Source organism: Salmo trutta, chromosome 28, assembly GCF_901001165.1.
Source record: "Salmo trutta chromosome 28, fSalTru1.1, whole genome shotgun sequence".
Taxonomy (NCBI): Eukaryota; Metazoa; Chordata; class Actinopteri; order Salmoniformes; family Salmonidae; genus Salmo; species Salmo trutta.
The window spans coordinates 28,630,995-28,648,529 of NC_042984.1; the positions used below are offsets into that span (position 1 = coordinate 28,630,995).

The following is a 17,535-nucleotide window of genomic DNA, read 5'->3' on the forward strand; positions in this document are numbered from 1 at the left end:
GGGAGAGAGGTGAGGGGTGAGGGAGCGGTAGGAGAGGGAGAGAGGTGAGGGAGTGGTAGGAGAGGGAGAGTGGTGAAGAGTGAGGGTTGTGGCAGGAGAGGAAGAGTGGTGAGGAGTGAGGGTTGTGTTAGGAGAGGGAGAGTGGTGAGGGGTGAGGAAGTGGTAGGAGAGGGAGAGAGGTGAGGGGTGAGGAAGTGGTAGAAGAGGGAGAGAGGTGAGGGGTGAGGGAGCGGTAGGAAAGGGAGAGTGGTGAGGGGTGAGGGAGTGGTAGGAGAGGGAGAGAGGTGAGGGGTGAGGGAGTGGTAGGAGAGGGAGAGTGGTGAGGGGTGAGGAAGTGGTAGGAGAGGGAGAGAGGTGAGGGGTGAGGGAGTGGTAGGAGAGGGAGAGTGGTGAGGGGTGAAGGAGTGGTAGGAGAGGGAGAGTGGTGAGGGGTGAGGAAGTGGTAGGAGAGGGAGAGAGGTGAGGGGTGAGGGAGTGGTAGGAGAGGGAGAGTGGTCAAGAGTGAGGGTTGTGGCAGGAGGGGAAGAGTGGTGAGGAGTGAGGGTTGTATTAAGAGAGGGATAGAGGTGCGACTATGAATCACTTAGGTTAATGACGGAGCTTCAAAGAAGGAAATATGATATGCCCTCAAGAGTGGATGAAAAGAAGCAGACAGAAGAGATGGATTATGTTTATTTGTTCATACCAAAGGCATACTCAAACACTGTGTCAAAAACTTTACGTGCAACCTATACACAATAATTATGTACTTGATTCAAATAAAAAAAAGTTACAATATGTAACCGTAAATTTCAAAGAAACTTTGGTTTAACAGTACACTACTGTAAAGTTTGCTGTATTTACGGTAACATACTGTACCTGTTTTCCAATAAGATATCGTAAAAACAACATAATCTTTTTACAGTGCACAAAAAAGGATGATTTGAACGTAAATTTCTATTTAGGGTGACAGAGTTAATTGTTATATAGCAGCTCCCAATTTGTTGGCTTTGCTTTAAATGAAGTTGATTTGAAACAATGTGAACTTGAAACAGCTTTCAGTGTGACAGTCATTTTCTGGGGCTGGTTGTGGAATATCTAAAAAATTACACTCTGGATATTTACCCATGTTCATAATTAGTTTCATATTCAGTCTATTACATTACATTCATTATACAGTTCATGTATATTCTGTATATCTATTTTTGAATATGGATCTTTCATGAACAATGAGAGTATGCACAGAAATAGACAAACTGAGGTAGCCTCATTCACGGAACAGCCTGTACAGTGTGACACACTACAAAAACATTTGAGAGAACATTGAGCACTGCCAAAGTGAACACTGCCACTAAGCCAGCTTGAACGCACAGTGCACACTCTCCCTCTATGAAATTATTATAATGCTCGTCTTCTGTGCAGTGAGAGATTCTAAAACACACAATATAAAGCATTGTTCTGAAAATAGGTTCTGAAAATTATGCTAGGTACAAGTTCTATGTTACAGTATATTTCCCAGGTTACGACGTTGTGTAGTTACACACAATATAGCATAAACTGCTCCTATGCTACAGTAGATACAAACTCTTTTGTAACATTGCTAAATTTATCAGGTTACCAATATTGTGTACATACACACAGAATAGTGCGAGCTCAATCACACTCAAATAGTGCTGCTTTTACAGTACACCGTATCCTATCAGAGCTTTTTCCCCTTCGCTTCAGATGTAGCCCGTGTGTGGCTCTCTGGACTGACGTTGAGTATATAATTCAGTTACCCTACTTATCAGTGCATTGTAAGAGTGGTGTCGAATGCACACCTTGAGCTCCCTGTAAATTGGATAGTTGATACCATGAGCTGGAGGTGTACACAGATACCTCAGACACCGTTCCACTGAAGACATTTACTCCACCTCCTGGTGGACAGGACTACTCCTACACACACTAGGGGTGGAGCAGGTGGCACTGACCTTGCCATTCTCCGATTGCAGTCCGTTTGTATCCACTAGTGTCGGCATCAACCAGTCCTTTTCCACATAGGACCTGACCTCCCCTACTGTGCATCTGTTGTTAGCATTGAGCTGCAACAGCCTGCTGAACATTTCCATGGCAGCCGGGGTGAATCTCTTCCACAAGGGTGGAACTTCCTCCACGGTGGGTGCCTGGCACCAATCAGCAAACTCCTGGTAGAAGTCATCTGAGGTCACGCAGCGCTCCCAGGGGAAGTAGCCGGTGAGGATGCAAAAGATGACCACTCCGAAGGCCCAGGTGTCCAGGCTGGGCTCCACGCTGAGCGGGGGCGCCATGACCTCCTTCTGGCCCTCCTCCAGGGCAACGGCACACAGCTCTGGGGCCATGTAGGGCAGTGTGCCGGAGATGAAGCGAATCAGAGTGCCTCTCGTCTGGGCCAGGCCGAAGTCGGCCAGCTTTACGCGGCAGCAGTGGCTGTCCAGCAGCAGGATGTTCTCAGGTTTGATGTCGCGGTGGACCAGGCCGTGCTCATGGATGAACTCCAGGGCACTGGCAATCTGGAGGACGCAGCGCTTCACTGCACTCTCTGGGATACCCACCTGGGAGCAGAGGATTGGAAACTGTTAGAGCTTTGTGGTCATTGAGACTTGTCTAAGGTGAATTAGAAGACTGTACAGTGCATTTGGACCATTTTTAACAGTACATTGCACTTATGGACACTCAAAAGGGTATAGATTGACAATATTCACCAATCCTCTTGATTGAATTCTAAAACACTTTGTACTTAAGTCACAGATTTATTATATCGAAATCAAATACAATCTTACTTTTGGTTGGATGACGGCAAAAAGGTCCCTCCCAATAACAAGCTCCTGGGCAAAGCCATAGTGCTCATTAGATTGAAAGGCGATTCCGAAGAGACCTACGATGCAGGGGTGGCAGGATAGGTGCAAGGAGATGCAGTACTCCCGTAAGAATCCCTGGAGCTTGGTGGAGGCTTTTGGCATTACTTTAAGAGCCATCGGTGTTCCTGTAAAACATTCCTATTTGTTATGTTTTATAACAACTTGGCAAAATGTTATGACCATAAGAGATGTTTATGACCAGAAAAAACAAGAGATAGCAGACGGTATAAATGATATTAGCAGCAGCACATTAGATCCAGTATTGGCAGCACACTATGAAATTTGCTGTTCCAAGATAACGTAGCAGTTGGTCGTGTGTTGTGTTTGTCTTTGTCTTATCCCATGTCTTATCCTTTGTAAATAGCCTGTTTTTTTCCCGTATACATTTTAATCTCACTTTCTATCTATGAACTAAATATACTTTCCTGCAACCCGCCTCAACCAATGTGGTACGGATCTGCTATTTTTATTCCTTATAACTGTAACCTCCGTCAGGTGCTAGCCAGCTAACTAGCTACTAGCTACTAGTCTTTGTTAGACGCGACTAGCGGGCTTCACCTTTTAGCTTGGACACCGCCAGCTTTAGCTCGGACAATACATGCCAGTCTGCACAGCGCGATATCAACCCAGAGCATATCGGACTGCTTTTCTCTACCACATCACCGGATTCCTGCCGCTCTGGATCATTACACCGGATCATCGCAGCTAACTATCTGCTACCGAGTGGCTACTGTTAGCGAACGCCTCTGTCCCGAAGCAAGCACCAGTTAGCCTTGAGCTAGCCACGAGCTAGGCCCATATACCAGCTAATTCTAGGGCTACAATATCTCTTTTGCCAATTGGCCTGGAACCTTTGTTGTCAACGCGGAGCCCCGCCGATCCATCACAACTGATCTGCCGACATGGTCGCCCGATGTGGTCTCAACGGGCTTTTCCGTTGCGATGTCGCCGAAGACCCATCTTCTTGCCCCGGCTCGCTAGCTTTCTAAGTCTCCCAATCGCCTAGCATACCTATTGCTATTCTTTGGACCCTATGATCACTCGTCTACACAGCTGATGCCCCCTGGACAGTTTCAATAACACAGTACCTAATTTTGTTTAACTGTCGGCCCCAGCCTCGAACTCAGGTCCCGTATGTTCCTAAATGACCCACTCTGCCCATTCATCACCATTTACCCGTTGTTGTCTTAGCTCTCCCGATCAATACCTGTGACTGCTTTATGCCTCTCTCTAACGTCAATATGCCTCTCTCTAAAATCAATATGATTTGTCTACTGCTGTCTAGGCTAGTCCTTACTGTTTTATTTCACTGTAGAGCCCTCAGTTTCACTCACCTTGCCTTAGATAGCTCTGTTGTCCCCCCCCCCCCTCCCCTCCCACACACGCTGAGACCTCACCTGGCTTAACTGGTCCCACTAGAGACGAAACCTCTCTCATCGTCACTCAACGCCTAGGTGTACTTCCACTGTACTCACATCCTACCATAACCTTGTCTGTACATCATGCCCTGAATCTACTGTATTCTACCATGCCCAGAAATCTGCTCCTAGCCGTACCATTATCCTACTCCTCCTCTGTTCCTCTGGTGATGTAGAGGTTAACCAAAGCCCCGTAGACCCCAGTACCACACCTTTTCCCCAGGCACTAGCATTTGTTGACTTCTGTAATCGTAAAAGCCTTGGTTTCATGCATGTTAACATCAGAAGCCTCCTCCCTAACTTTGTTTTATTCACTGCCTTAGCACACTCCGCCAACCCTGATGTCCTAGCAGTGTCTGAATCCTGGCTTAGGAAGGACACCAATAATTTGAAATTTCCATCCCCAACTACAACATTTTCCTCCAAGATAGAACTGCCGAAGTGGGCGGGGTCGCAATCTACTGCAGAGATACCCTGCAGAGTTCTGTCATGCTATCCAGGTCTGTGCCCAAACAGTTCGAGCTTCTACTTTTAAAAATCCACCTTTACAGAAATAAGTCTCTCACTGTTTCCGCTTGCTATAGACCCTCCTCAGCCCCCAGTTATGCCCTGGACTCCACATGCGAATTGATTGCCCCCCATTTATCTTCAGAGTTCGTACTGTTAGGTGACCTAAACTGGGATATGCTTAACACCCCGACAGACCTACAATATAAGCTAAACTCAGCAAAAAAAGAAACGTCCTCTTACTGTCAACTGCGTTTATTTTCAGCAAACTTAACATGTGTAAATATTTGTATTAACATAACAAGATTCAACAACTGAGACATAAACTGATCAAGTTCCACACACATGTGACTAACAGAAATTGAATAATGTGTCCCTGAACAAAGGGGGGGGATCATAATCAAAAGTAACAGTCAGTATCTGGTGTGGCCACCAGCTGCATTAAGTACTGCAGTGCATCTCCTCCTCGTGGACTGCACCAGATTTGCCAGTTCTTACTGTGAGATGTTACCCCACTCTTCCACCAAGGCACCTGCAAGTGCCTGGACATTTCTGGGGGGAATGGCCCTAGCCCTCACCCTCCAATCCAACAGGTCCCAGACGTGCTCAATGGGATTGAGATCCGGGCTCTTCGCTGGCCATGGCAGAACACTGACATTCCTGTCTTGCAGGAAATCACGCACAGAACGAACAGTATGGCTGGTGGCATTGTCATGCTGGAGGGTCATGTCAGGATGAGCCTGCAGGAAGGGTACCACATGAGGGAGGAGGATGTCTTCCCTGTAACGCACAGCATTGAGATTGCCTGAAATGACAACAAGCTCAGTCCGATGATGCTGTGACACTGCCCCAGACCATGACGGACCCTCCATCTCTAAATCGATCCCGCTCCAGAGTACAGGCCTCGGTGTAACGCTCATTCCTTCGACGATAAACGCAAATCCGACCATCACCCCTGGTGAGACAAAACCGCAACTCGTTAGTGAAGAGTACTTTTTGCCAGTCCTGTCTGTTCCAGCGACGGTGGGTTTGTGCCCATAGGCAATGTTGTTGCCGGTGATGTCTGGGGAGGACCAGTCTTACAACAAGCTTACAAGTCCTCAGTCCAGCCTCCCTCAGCCTATTGAGGACAATCTGAGCACTGATGGAGGGATTGTGCGTTCCTGGTGTAACTCGGGCAGTTGTTGTTGCCATCCTGTACCTGTCCCGCAGGTGTGATGTTCGGATGTACCGATCCTGTGCAGGTGTTGTTACACATGAAAATTGGAAAACTGCTGCGGTCATCCCCCACTTCAATGACCCAAACTGTTACAGACCTATGTCCATCCTGCCCTGCCTTTCTAAATTCTTCGAAAGCCAAGTTAACAAACAGATCACCGACCATTTCGAATCCCACCGTACCTTCTCCGCTATGCAATCTGGTTTCCGAGCTGGTCATGGGTGCACCTCTGCCACGCTCAATGTCCTAAACAATATCATAACCTCCAGCAATAAAAGACAGTACTGTGCAGCCATCTTCATTGACCTGGCCCAGGCTTTCGACTCTGTCAATCACCACATTCTTATCAGCAGACTCAACAGCCTTGGTTTCTCAAATGACTGCCTCGTCTGGTTCACCAACTACTTCTCAGATAGAGTTCAGTGTGTCAAATCGTAGGGCCTGTTGCCCGGACCTCTGGCAGTCTCTATGGGGGTGCCACAGGGTTCAATTCTTGGGCCAACTCTTTTCTCTGTATATATCAATGATGTCGCTCTTGCTGCTGGGGATTCTCTGATCCACCTCTACGCAGACAACACCATTCTGTATACTTCTGGCCCTTCTTTGGACACTGTGTTAATAAACCTCCAGACAAGCTTCAATGCCATACAACACTCCTTCTGTGGCCTCCAACTGCTCTTAAATGCTAGTAAAACTAAATGCATGCTCTTCAACCGATTGCTGCCTTCACCCACCTGCCAGACTAGCATCACTACTCTGGACGGTTCTGACTTAGAATATGTGGACAACTACAAGTACCTAGGTGTCTGGTTAGACTGTAAACTCTCCTTCCAGACTCACATTAATTAAGCATCTCCAATCCAAAATTAAATCTAGAATTGGCTTTCTATTTTGCAACAAAGCCTCCTTCACTCATGCTGCTTAACATACCCTCGTAAAACTGGCTATCCTACCGATCCTTGACTTCGGCTATGTCATTTACAAAATAGCCTCCAACACTCTGCTCAGCAAATTAGATTAGTCTATCACAGTGCCATCCATTTTGTCACCAAAGCCCCATATACTACCCACCACTGTGACCTGTGTGCTCTGGCTGGTCCTCGCTTCATATTCGTCGCCAAACCCACTGGCTCCAGGTCATCTATAAGTCTTTGCTAGGTAAAGACCCGCCTTATTTCAGCTCACCATAACAACACCCACCCATAGCACGCGCTCCAGCAGGTATATTTCAGTGGTCATCCCCAAAGCCAACTCCTCCTTTGGCCGCCTTTCCTTCCAGTTCTCGGCTGCTAACGACTGGAACGAATTGCAAAAATAGCTGAAGATGGAGACATATCTCCCTCACTAACTTTAAGCATCAGCTGTCAGAGCAGCTTACCGATCACTGTACCTGTACACAGCCCATCTGTAAATAGCCCCAATTACCTCATCCCCATATTGTTATTTATTTTTGCTCTTTTGCACCCCAGTATCTCTACTTGCACATCACCATCTGCACATCTATCACTCCAGTGTTAATGCTAAATTGTAATTATTTTGCCACTATGGCCTATTTATTGCCTTACCTCCTTAATCTTACTACATTTGTACACACTGTATATACATTTTTATATTGTGTTATTGACTGTACGTTTGTTTATCCCATGTGTAACTCTGTGTTGTTGTTTTTGTCGCACTCCTTTGCTTTATCTTGGCCAGGTCGCAGTTGTAAATGAGAACTTGTTCTCAACTGGCCTACCTACTTAAATAAATGTGAAAAAAATGTATATTAAAAAAAATTATAATTCTAAGGGTAATTTGATACCAAAAGATTCTGCCACTTTCCAAGCTATGTGAAATCAATAAAACATTTTATTGTGTCATTGAACCAAATAGGAAAGCCCTTAGTATTTCAGCCTTTTAAACTATGGGTTGGCTTCTTACCCCTGCAGCGATGGGTGACCAGCAGAACCTTGCCATACTTCCCCCGGCCAATCTCCTTGATAATGTTGAAGTGCTCTTTGATCTCCAAGTGGCTCAGGCTCTGAGCTGTCAGCGCCATCAGTTCATCGATCAGACTGCCATCTGCAAGGCCCAGCTCGATCATCTCTCTCTCTCTGTCTCAAATCTGACAGTCAGAGAGACGTGGGTTAATGAATGTAATGATCCAATGCCTCTGCACAATTCACAACAAACAATAATTGGAAATGCACGGATGCAAACACAGTATACAGTCTATACAGTGCATTCGGAAAGAATTCAGACCCCTTGACTTTCTCCACATTTTGTTACGTTACAGCCTCATTCTAAAATGCATTAAATCGTTTTTTTTCGTCATCAAGCTACACACAACGCCCCATAATAACAGAGCATTTATTTAAAATAAATAGCACAAATATCAAATTCACATAAGTATTCAGACCCTTTACTCAGTTCTTTGTTGAAGCACCTTTGGTAGCGATTACAGCCTCGAGTCTTCTTGGATATGACGATACAAGGTTGGCACACCTGTATTTGGGGAGTTTCTCCCATTCTTCTCTGCAGATCCTCTCAAGCTCTGTCAGGTCGGATGGGGAGCATTGCTGCATATTTTAAGGGCTCTCCAGAGATGTTTGATCGGGTTCAATCTGGGCTCTGGCTGGGCCACTCAAGGACATTCAGAGACTTGTCCCGAAGCCACTCCAGCGTTGTCTTGTGTGTGTGCTTAGGGTCATTGTCCTGTTGGAAGGTGAACCTTCGCCCCAGTTTGAAGTCCTGAACGCTATGGAGTAGTGTCACGTCCTGACCATGGTAAGCTGTTATTTTCTATGGTAGAGTAGGTCAGGGCGTGACAGGTTTTTTTTCTAGTTTAGTTTTTCTATGTTATGTTCTAGTTTTGTATTTCTATGTTGGGTTGTTCTAGTTTTTTGTATTTCTATGTTGGGCTTTGTTTGAGATGATCTCCAATTAGAGGCAGCTGGTCATCGTTGTCTCTAATTGGAGGTCATATTTAAGTTGGTGTTTGTCCCACCTGGGTTTGTGGGAGATTAATTTGAGTAGTGTATGTTTCACCTCTGCGTCACGGTTTGTTGTTTTTATCATTAAGTTTATTTATGTATTGCATAGTTTCACAGTATAAATAAAATGTGGAACGACACACACGCTGCACTTTGGTCCGCTCATTCCTACAACAATCGTGACAAGCAGGTATTCATCAAGGATCTCTCTGTACTTTGCTCCATTCATCTTTCCCTCGATCCTGACTAGTCTCCCAGTCCCTGCCTCTGAAAAACATCCCCACAGCATGATGCTGCCACCACAATGTTTCACCGTAGGGATGGTGCCAGGTTTCCTCCAGATGTGACACTTGACATTCAGGTCAAATAGTTCAATCTTGGTTTCATCAGACCAGAGAATCTTGTTTCTTATGGTCTGAGAATCCTTTAGGTGCCTTTTGGCAAACTCCAAGTGGGCTGTTTTACAGAGGATTGGCTTCCGTCTGGCCACTCACCCGTAAAGGCCTGGTTGGTGGAGTGCTTCAGAGATGGTTGTCCTTCTAGAAGGTTCTCTCATCTCCACAGAGGATCTCTGGAGCTCTGTCAGAGTGACCATCGGGTTCTTGGTCGCCTCACTACCACGGCCCTCCTCCCCCGATTGCTCAGTTTGGCCGGGCGGCCAGCTCTAGGAAGATTCTTGGTGGTTCCAAACTTCCTCCATTTAAGAATGATGGATGCCACTGTGTTCTTGGGGACCTTCAATGCTGCAGACATTTTTTGGTACCCTTCCCCAGATATGTGCCTCGACATAATCTTGTCTCGGAGCTCTACGGACAATTCCTTTGATCTCATGACTTGTTTTTTCCTCTGACATGCACTGTCAAGTGTGGGACCTTATATAGACAGGTGTGTGCCTTTCCAAATCATGTCCAATCAATTGAGTTTACCACAGGTGGACTCCAGTCAAGTTGTAGAAATAATGGAAACAGGATGCACCTGAGCTCAATTTTGAGTCTCATAGCAAAAGGTCTGAATACTTATGTAAATAATATTTCTAAAAACCTGTTTTCGCTTTGTCATTATGGGGTATTTTGTGTAGATTGATGTTGTACATTTTTTATACATTTTGAATAAGGCTTTAACGTAACAACATTTGTAAAAAGGGAAAGTGTCTGAATACTTTCCAAATGCACTGTACCAAGATTATACTGTACCAAGGCAACAGAGCTTCATTTTGAGGTCACAGTTTTTGGTGGTCACAATACAAATGTATTTATCGAGCCATTCCTAATAATTAATCTGAGAGTTAATAAAGGGTGAATCACAACCACAATCTCCAGAAAAGAGATCCATCCATAGCCAGTCTTACTACTGTATGCATGCCCCTCTACCTCGGTCGACTCCTTTCAGCTGAGAAGCACTGGCCCACCCAGCACTGTCTCTGTACCACAGTCATTCATACACACTAATACGACACGCAAAACCTAACATTTTACAGTATCACATTGCGTGAAACACATTGACGGCATTAGATGACATGTTATGTAGACACGTTGCAGGTGTTTTGAATTATCCGTGGCGTATTTGTATGGCAAGGTGGATTACTTGGAGTCAGAACATGCGCTCTGTACGGTCTGGTTATCTTATTATGTGACAGCCGAAATACTTCTCAAAGATTGTTATGTTTGTGTAGGCTGAGGTAAAATAAAAAAGCAAATAATCACACAAAGTGCTAAAAACACAACATCACTGGTTAATAACAAACCCAGTCAGTGTTATTATCCCATAAAGTACTGTGTAGTGACAGAACATGTTGCTGTAATTGTAGCAGCAACGTTATAGTGTAAATGCATAATTAAAAATGTAGACAATAAAGATGGGCTACATTGAATTAATGTAACAACATTTATTTTAAACATCCTCTTTTCTTAATTTCCTGTTTGAATGATGTCAACTACTACAGTAAGAAAATCTAATTCCGTTGGACTTGAAATTAGTTACCGAAATTAGTTATTTTGAATAACTGTATAATATAATATTCTGGAGTGGATGTATGTATACAGTAGTTTATTTTAACGAGAACATTAAACATTAAACGAGATCTTGCTATGAATTTACAAAATGTAATTACATTGGAACTCATTTCCAATGTAATTATATTTACAGAAATGTTCAATTATAAAATAGTTAGCAAAAGGAAGCAATGTGGGTTTCACAATCACTATTGATTGTTTTTCAATGTAAACATTCAATATTGATCAGTTGTATTAATGCACATTTTGTAGGTGTACATAAACTATACAATTGGTGTTTAAGTACATATAAAAATCTCATACCCATATGACATGCATAACAAAAACAATTATTTCATTGCATTTGAATCGACATTGATCTTACTCAAGCATAAAGAATTGCATCAACCAAAATGATCAGAAAACTGACTGATGGTTATCTTACCTTTATAGTAGAGTATCACAATGGTCTCGATCAATAAATATGCACACATATGTTGCAACAAACACAATACACACACACACACAAAAACCCATACGCACAACCGGCATGCAACTTGCACTCATGTGCCAGTTAGCGTAGTGGTAAAGCTCAGGTTTAGCGAGTGTCCCTCTGTCCTTCCATCACCTTAGTGCAGCTGTGCTGTGGATCACAGGGCTGTGTGGCTGGCTGAGTGGACCAGGGTTAGAGGAGAGTGCTACCACTCGGCTACAGCTAAGACTCGGAGCCCACTTCGACAGCTGATTACAAACTGGCTTCTGCAAAGGGCACTCACACTCTTACACACACACTGACACACACTGCTTTATAAAGCAGAAGCACCTTAACTGCTCTAGGAAGATTAAAGGTTCTGTCACTATCGGATGTACCAATATGGGCACATGCCCACACACTCACACTCACGCTCGCACACTCACACAAATACACACTAATACAGCCCCCTAGGGAACCTCGAGTAAGTACATGTGCTAATACCACTACAACCTCTCAATGTTCTCAGTGCTAACAGGACTGCGTCTATTAAACGACAAATGTGCAGGTGTGTTTAAAAATACAGTCATGCATGCTTATCTTTAATAAAGACTTGAGCACAGTGAAGATAGTATACTGTATTATCTCTCCAGTCACAAATGTAAAAGGGGGAAAAAAGTTGTTTCCTGATATTTCCTATTTCAACCACATTGTATTTACGTCCTCCTTGCCCTGTAACCTATGTACCCTGAGAATGTGCTGATTGAACACACTACATACAGTCAGTTCCATAAATATTGGCACCCTTGATAAAGATGAGCAAAAAGACTGTATAAAATAAATTATACAAAAACTGAGCTACAGTATGTTGTATGCTCCAAAAAAATGAAATTATATTATTTTATACTAATACAATTGCTCAGAGAAAGAGATTTTGTTTAAGAAGTAAACATTTTACCAAGTACCAGGACATTTTATCCAAAAACCTGGTTGCCTCTGCCAGGAGGCTGACACTTGGTGGATCTTCCAGCAAGTGGATCTTCCAGCAAGACAATAACCCCAAGTACACATCAAAATCCACAAAGAAATGTTAATTGTCCAGTAAAATCAACATTTTGCTATGGCCATCTCAGTCTCTGGACGTGAACCTCATTAAAATCTGTGGTTTGAATTGAAGAGGGCAGTCCATAAGGGCAGACAAAGGATATCAAGGACCAGGAAACACTGTCAATTTTTGTATTTTTTGTATTACTTGTTAAACAAAAACTCTTTCTCTGAGCAATTGTATTGGTATAAAATAATATAATTGTCCTTTTTTTTGTTACATGCAATATAGCTTAGTATTTGTATTATTTATTTTATACAGTCATTTTTGCTCATCTTTATCAACTGTGCCAATAATTATGGAACAGATTTGTATGACGTTCTGACTAGATTACCTCACCACACAGCATGTGGTTAAACTGTCCCTGCTGAGATGAAGAAAGCTCATAAGAACTCAGGAAAGTATTCTTTATCTCATTAAAGAATCTAAAGCAGGTTTTAAAAACTCAATTTGGAAAACCATATATAGCTACCGGTGTGGCATCCAGCATCCAGCCTGTTGCATCCAGCTTTCTATTGGCCTTTGGCCAGCTGGGTCACTACTAGATTGTCCAGGCTGAAATGGATCCAGGTCCAGCGCAACAGGGGGCTTATCTGCAGAGCCCGAAGTGCCGGCCATGAATGCACTCAAGCAGTGGCACTCACACACACAAACATATCCACAGGGATCTGTATGAAGCAACCTGGACTAGAGTGGTGGTCTTCAGAGTCCTCACTCATCACCCCTGACCCTAGTTATTCTGGGGTCTATAGGCTGCTCAGATACAGGGGTGGGTTGGCTATCTGGCAATTCTGGTAATTGCCAGATCGGCTGAACGATTATTTTGTTTGGATGGGCTGGTCGAAATTGACACACACACACATATATTTTTTATATATATCAAAAGTATAAAACAATGAAAAAGGTGAAATGGCCGGCGGCCCATGGGCCTGTTAAGATTTTTTTAGATACATTTTGGGGCAATTTCTCTGATATACTAATCTATAATGAGCCTTTGGCTGATCAGGGAGCAACGGCCGGCCTCCCTACCAAGATGGGCCAGCCTGGTTTGCTGAGCTGTGGTCACACAAGCTCAAATTCAAATTCAGCATCAGCAAAGAGACCTGCTCTGTCATCAGACAGTCAAGATCATGGATCGTAAAAAAAATTAAAAATATGAACGTAGAAAGAGCACATTCTACATTGTCACCTCACTCAAAAAGAATTGACCATGATTTGGCGCATTACCCCCTGCCCCTGGGCCTGGGCCCTCGCTGGGGCCTGCTGCTGTGATGAGCGAGCCACTCTCCTCTCCTCCCATGCGTTCGAGAGAGAAATTAGTTCTGAACATACAACATTTCAAAATGCAATTGAAGTAAAAACACAACTTTGAAAGCTTCGTCCGCTTGTCCCTGTTGAAGAGAGGAGGGTCTCCGCTTTCTGTAGGTATATATTTATTTCTCAACTCTCAATATTCAGCTTAATAGCACCTATTTTGCAAACAAAATATTTAATATGGCTTTGAGATATTGAGGGTCGTGCCTACAACTGCAACGTTTTTTTAGGACTAGCAGTGGGTATTATATTTACAGTTAACAATCTAGTTAACGTGTTTTTTCCACTTCATCAGGTTTTGAACCGCAAACAAATTAGCCTATGATATTACTGTACATAAAGATGTATGTAATTAATCTCTATTAAAAAAATATATAATAATAAGGAAATGATGGAGTCCTATTTTGACAGGGAGTTGGCAGTGATGTGGGCTGGAATGGATAAAATGTCAGGGCCGATATGTTGTCCCAGGCTGTCCCAGCTCAGATACAGATACTGTGTCTGTGCATCCAATTCAGTTTGGTTGTGTTTAATGGTATGTCTATTTCAATGTGAATTCCTGATTTCTTATCAGTGTATTGGGTCAGGTACTGAATATTATTTGTCTGCAAAACTGTTTAATAATTTAAATGTACTGTCATTTTGAACAGCATCAATAATAGCTCCTTTGTAGGCCATGACAAACTACTTTGAGCCATGCATGATTTTGTGTACATTGTGCAGTGTCTAAAGGTTGCTCATCACATTTCAGTGTCAGAGTTGACCCAGGCTGTCATGTTTTGGAACTTTGACATGGTAGGACAGAGGTCCTGGTGTCCCTCCCTTCCAACCTGTCCCCAGAGTCTGTCAGGAATGGAATTACAGAGTGGTGTAGAAAGGCAACCAGCTCAACACAGCTGCAATTAGGCTAACATTTCCAAATAGGTGCTACACTAAAAGTTAATAACTCCCAGCTGTTCTGGACATTAGTCCCATAGAAAGATAGAGGTATAGTTTTGCATGCGCATTGAGTTTACTTATACAGTACATGATTCTTCAGAAGATCAACAATGTATGCAAGCTATCAGATTTGTACATGGGTAGCAAACCTTGGGATCACTGAGTGTCTTTCCATTCAAGAGAATGAAACAATTCATCTCAAACCACACACGCACACACCCGTTCCAGGCCACCTGCTGTTAAGAGAAAAGATGTATTAATTGTTTCTAATTATTCAGGGTATCAGGTATCGTGATAAACCGCAGCTTTACTGTCCAAGTCTCAGTGACACATGGTCTTATATAGGCCATACTGCTTGACAGCTCCACTAGCCACCTCACCGCTCTGTGCCCTCAGCTGCTGCTTGGCCTGGCCTGGCCTGGCCTGGCCTGCCTGCAGCAGGAACTACTGAACCCAAGGCCTCAGCATCCTCACATCACACAAAGTGTGAGAAAAACCCTCAGCGAATGTTGACATGGAGCTCCCGGCAATTTTTGAATATGTCTGCGGGACATTTATTTACCCATACATGCTTTGTTATATAAACAAATACCCATACACATAATTACTTTTGTCTTAAAGACGAATAATATGCTACTTATCAAGTAGCGCCTAATGGGGACTGACGAACAGTGTTTCCTAGAAGAGGGCAGCAGAGCAGCATGCTCAGGCAAGGGCATGCGTGTACGAAAGAATATTTGTAATGCCTGTCTGCAGTATAAATTCTTGATGGTTGACACAAAGTAAGGGAATGAACAGAGGAAACTGTGCTGCTTAATATAGAAAGATTAACAAAGAGTCATTCTGAAGGAGATGGGTTACACAGTGCCCGCTGCAGATGGAGTGGGTGAAGACAGGCAAGTGAGATATCGTTTCAGCCTGGCATGCCACTCATCTCAGTGAGCATGGCCCTTGTGGGATCTGAGGGATCTGTCCCATGTGACACATTTAGAATAGTCATGTACGTCCATGCATCAATGAGATATGATTATTTTAGTCCAATCAACTTGTTTGGCAATGCCTTGCACCTTTTGGTGTAGGAAATGGAGCTGTACAGTGGATGCAGGTGACTGAGGGCAAAAGTTGACTGGTGGGTTTAGCCATGCTGGTTAATAAATGGACATCATATTGCTCAGTGTGTGTGTTTTATTGTTGCCTGGCGCAGCCAAGGAAAATATCAAACAGTGGAGCAGGAACCAGGGTTGCGTAATGTGGCACATGGCACGGCATTGGTATTAGTAAGGCTATGTAGCTGGTGATCACTCTGTTTCTATTTAATACCAGCCCCTACAGTATCAACACAGCCCTAATCCTGCTACAGTCAGAGCCGTAGCAGCAGTGTTAATTGGGGTAATTGTGAGGCATGAGGCTGCCTGCTGCCGGGCCCTGTGGAGTTATTCCTATAATGGAGTAACAGGGTGGCAGTAGGATTCCTTGGGGGATTCAGGGGCGTGAGGGTATCTGAAACATTTCCTCTCTCTCTTCCATGTGACAGAGACAGTGTTTTGTTTTGTCAACAAAGAGCGTTACGGCAGGGACTTGTCTTACCACTGGCCTGTCTATGAATAGCTTGTCAAATTGGCAATACTCTCTCAACGTGTTCAATGCCATGTACTACAAACTAGTGGAGCAGACAATTGTAATCCTCTCATGTAAGTTAAAAACAGCAGGGTACAATTATTCATCTTCGTGATCATTTTTACAAATCAAAATGTAGTGGTGATTCTGGAGTTTCCCCAAGTTGCTAATGACTCCACTGTAGTATCAGGACACTTCTAAAATAATACATATAGATTTGTAAATCCCTGGAATGGGTTGAAAGTTCATGGTTCTCAATTCCAGATCTTTTCATTTTAGCTCAACAGTAGATGAAGCTGAATTTGTTCAACCCCGGCCCCAATCCTCACTACCACAAAGCCCGCAAACAATTGTAAAATGCTTTTATTACTTACAGTACGAGCATTATATGCATTCAAACCCCATGGTCATTACACTGTGAAGTCACTGAATCCACATTTCTAGAGCACAGTGGCTCCAGTGAATATTTATAGCATTGGACTGCTGCAGTTTACAAGCTTTGGTAATGATGTGCAAAGCGCTGTAACCTATGTCATGATGACATGTTGACAACAAAGGAATTTACTGTAATCCTTACAGGGGTGATTCCTGCATTTATCTCAGTCTTTTGTTGAATAGATGACATTGGCATTGGCAAAGTAGTGACCTCCCTCCCTCCATCCCTCCCTCTCTTCCAGATACAACACACAAACACAAATACAAACACACACCGCACACACACACACACACACACACACACACACACACTTGAACACAAACTCATGGAGCATTTGCTTACATTTTTAATTTAGGGATTTAGCAGGCGCTCTTATCCAGAGCAGCTTACATTCGTGCATTCATCTTAAGATAGCTAGGTGAGACAACAACATATTAAAGTCATAGCAAGTACATTTTATCATCAAAGTTAGTGCTAGTAGGAAAAGCTAACGGGATGTATTTAATACTCTCATTTTCGGAAGATGGGCAGGGACTCTGCTGTCCTAGCTTCAGGGGGAAGCTTGTTCCACCATTGGGGTGCCAGGACAGAGAAAAGCTGGGCTCAGCGGGAACTGCCCTTCGGGTGGGAGGGCCGAGAGACCAGAGGTGGCAGAGAGCTCGGGTTGGGGTGTAGGGTTTGAACATA

The 17,535-nt window shown here is 43.7% G+C and overlaps 1 protein-coding gene across 2 annotated transcripts; it reads right to left on the reverse strand.

Annotated features, from left to right (window-relative positions):
• Positions 1-654: 654 nt before the first annotated feature.
• On the reverse strand, positions 655-11,814 carry si:dkey-8e10.3 (serine/threonine-protein kinase SBK1). 2 transcript variants are annotated; one of them, XM_029719483.1, is made up of 4 exons: positions 11,411-11,814; positions 7,923-8,106; positions 2,778-2,980; positions 655-2,549 (listed from the first exon to the last, which is right to left on the reverse strand). In XM_029719483.1, the coding sequence occupies exons 2-4, from the start codon at positions 8,083-8,085 to the stop codon at positions 1,884-1,886; spliced, it is 1,032 nt and encodes a 343-aa protein (XP_029575343.1). In that variant the 5' UTR covers positions 8,086-8,106; positions 11,411-11,814; the 3' UTR covers positions 655-1,883. The 2 variants fall into 2 exon arrangements, with proteins under 2 accessions (XP_029575343.1, XP_029575342.1); XM_029719482.1 differs by having other exon boundaries at positions 11,594-11,813.
• Between the last annotated feature and the right edge of the window lie 5,721 nt (positions 11,815-17,535).

Bases quoted from the DNA above. Each gene is read 5' to 3' on its own strand.
- si:dkey-8e10.3 (XM_029719483.1), bottom strand. From the start codon at position 8,085: ATGATCGAGCTGGGCCTTGCAGATGGCAGTCTGATCGATGAACTGATG. The intron at 2,981-7,922 runs GTAAGAAGCCAA...AATGTTTTACAG, and splicing joins GGTCACCCATCGCTGCAGGG to GAACACCGATGGCTCTTAAA. The intron at 2,550-2,777 runs GTAAGATTGTAT...CTCTGCTCCCAG, and splicing joins TTGCCGTCATCCAACCAAAA to GTGGGTATCCCAGAGAGTGC.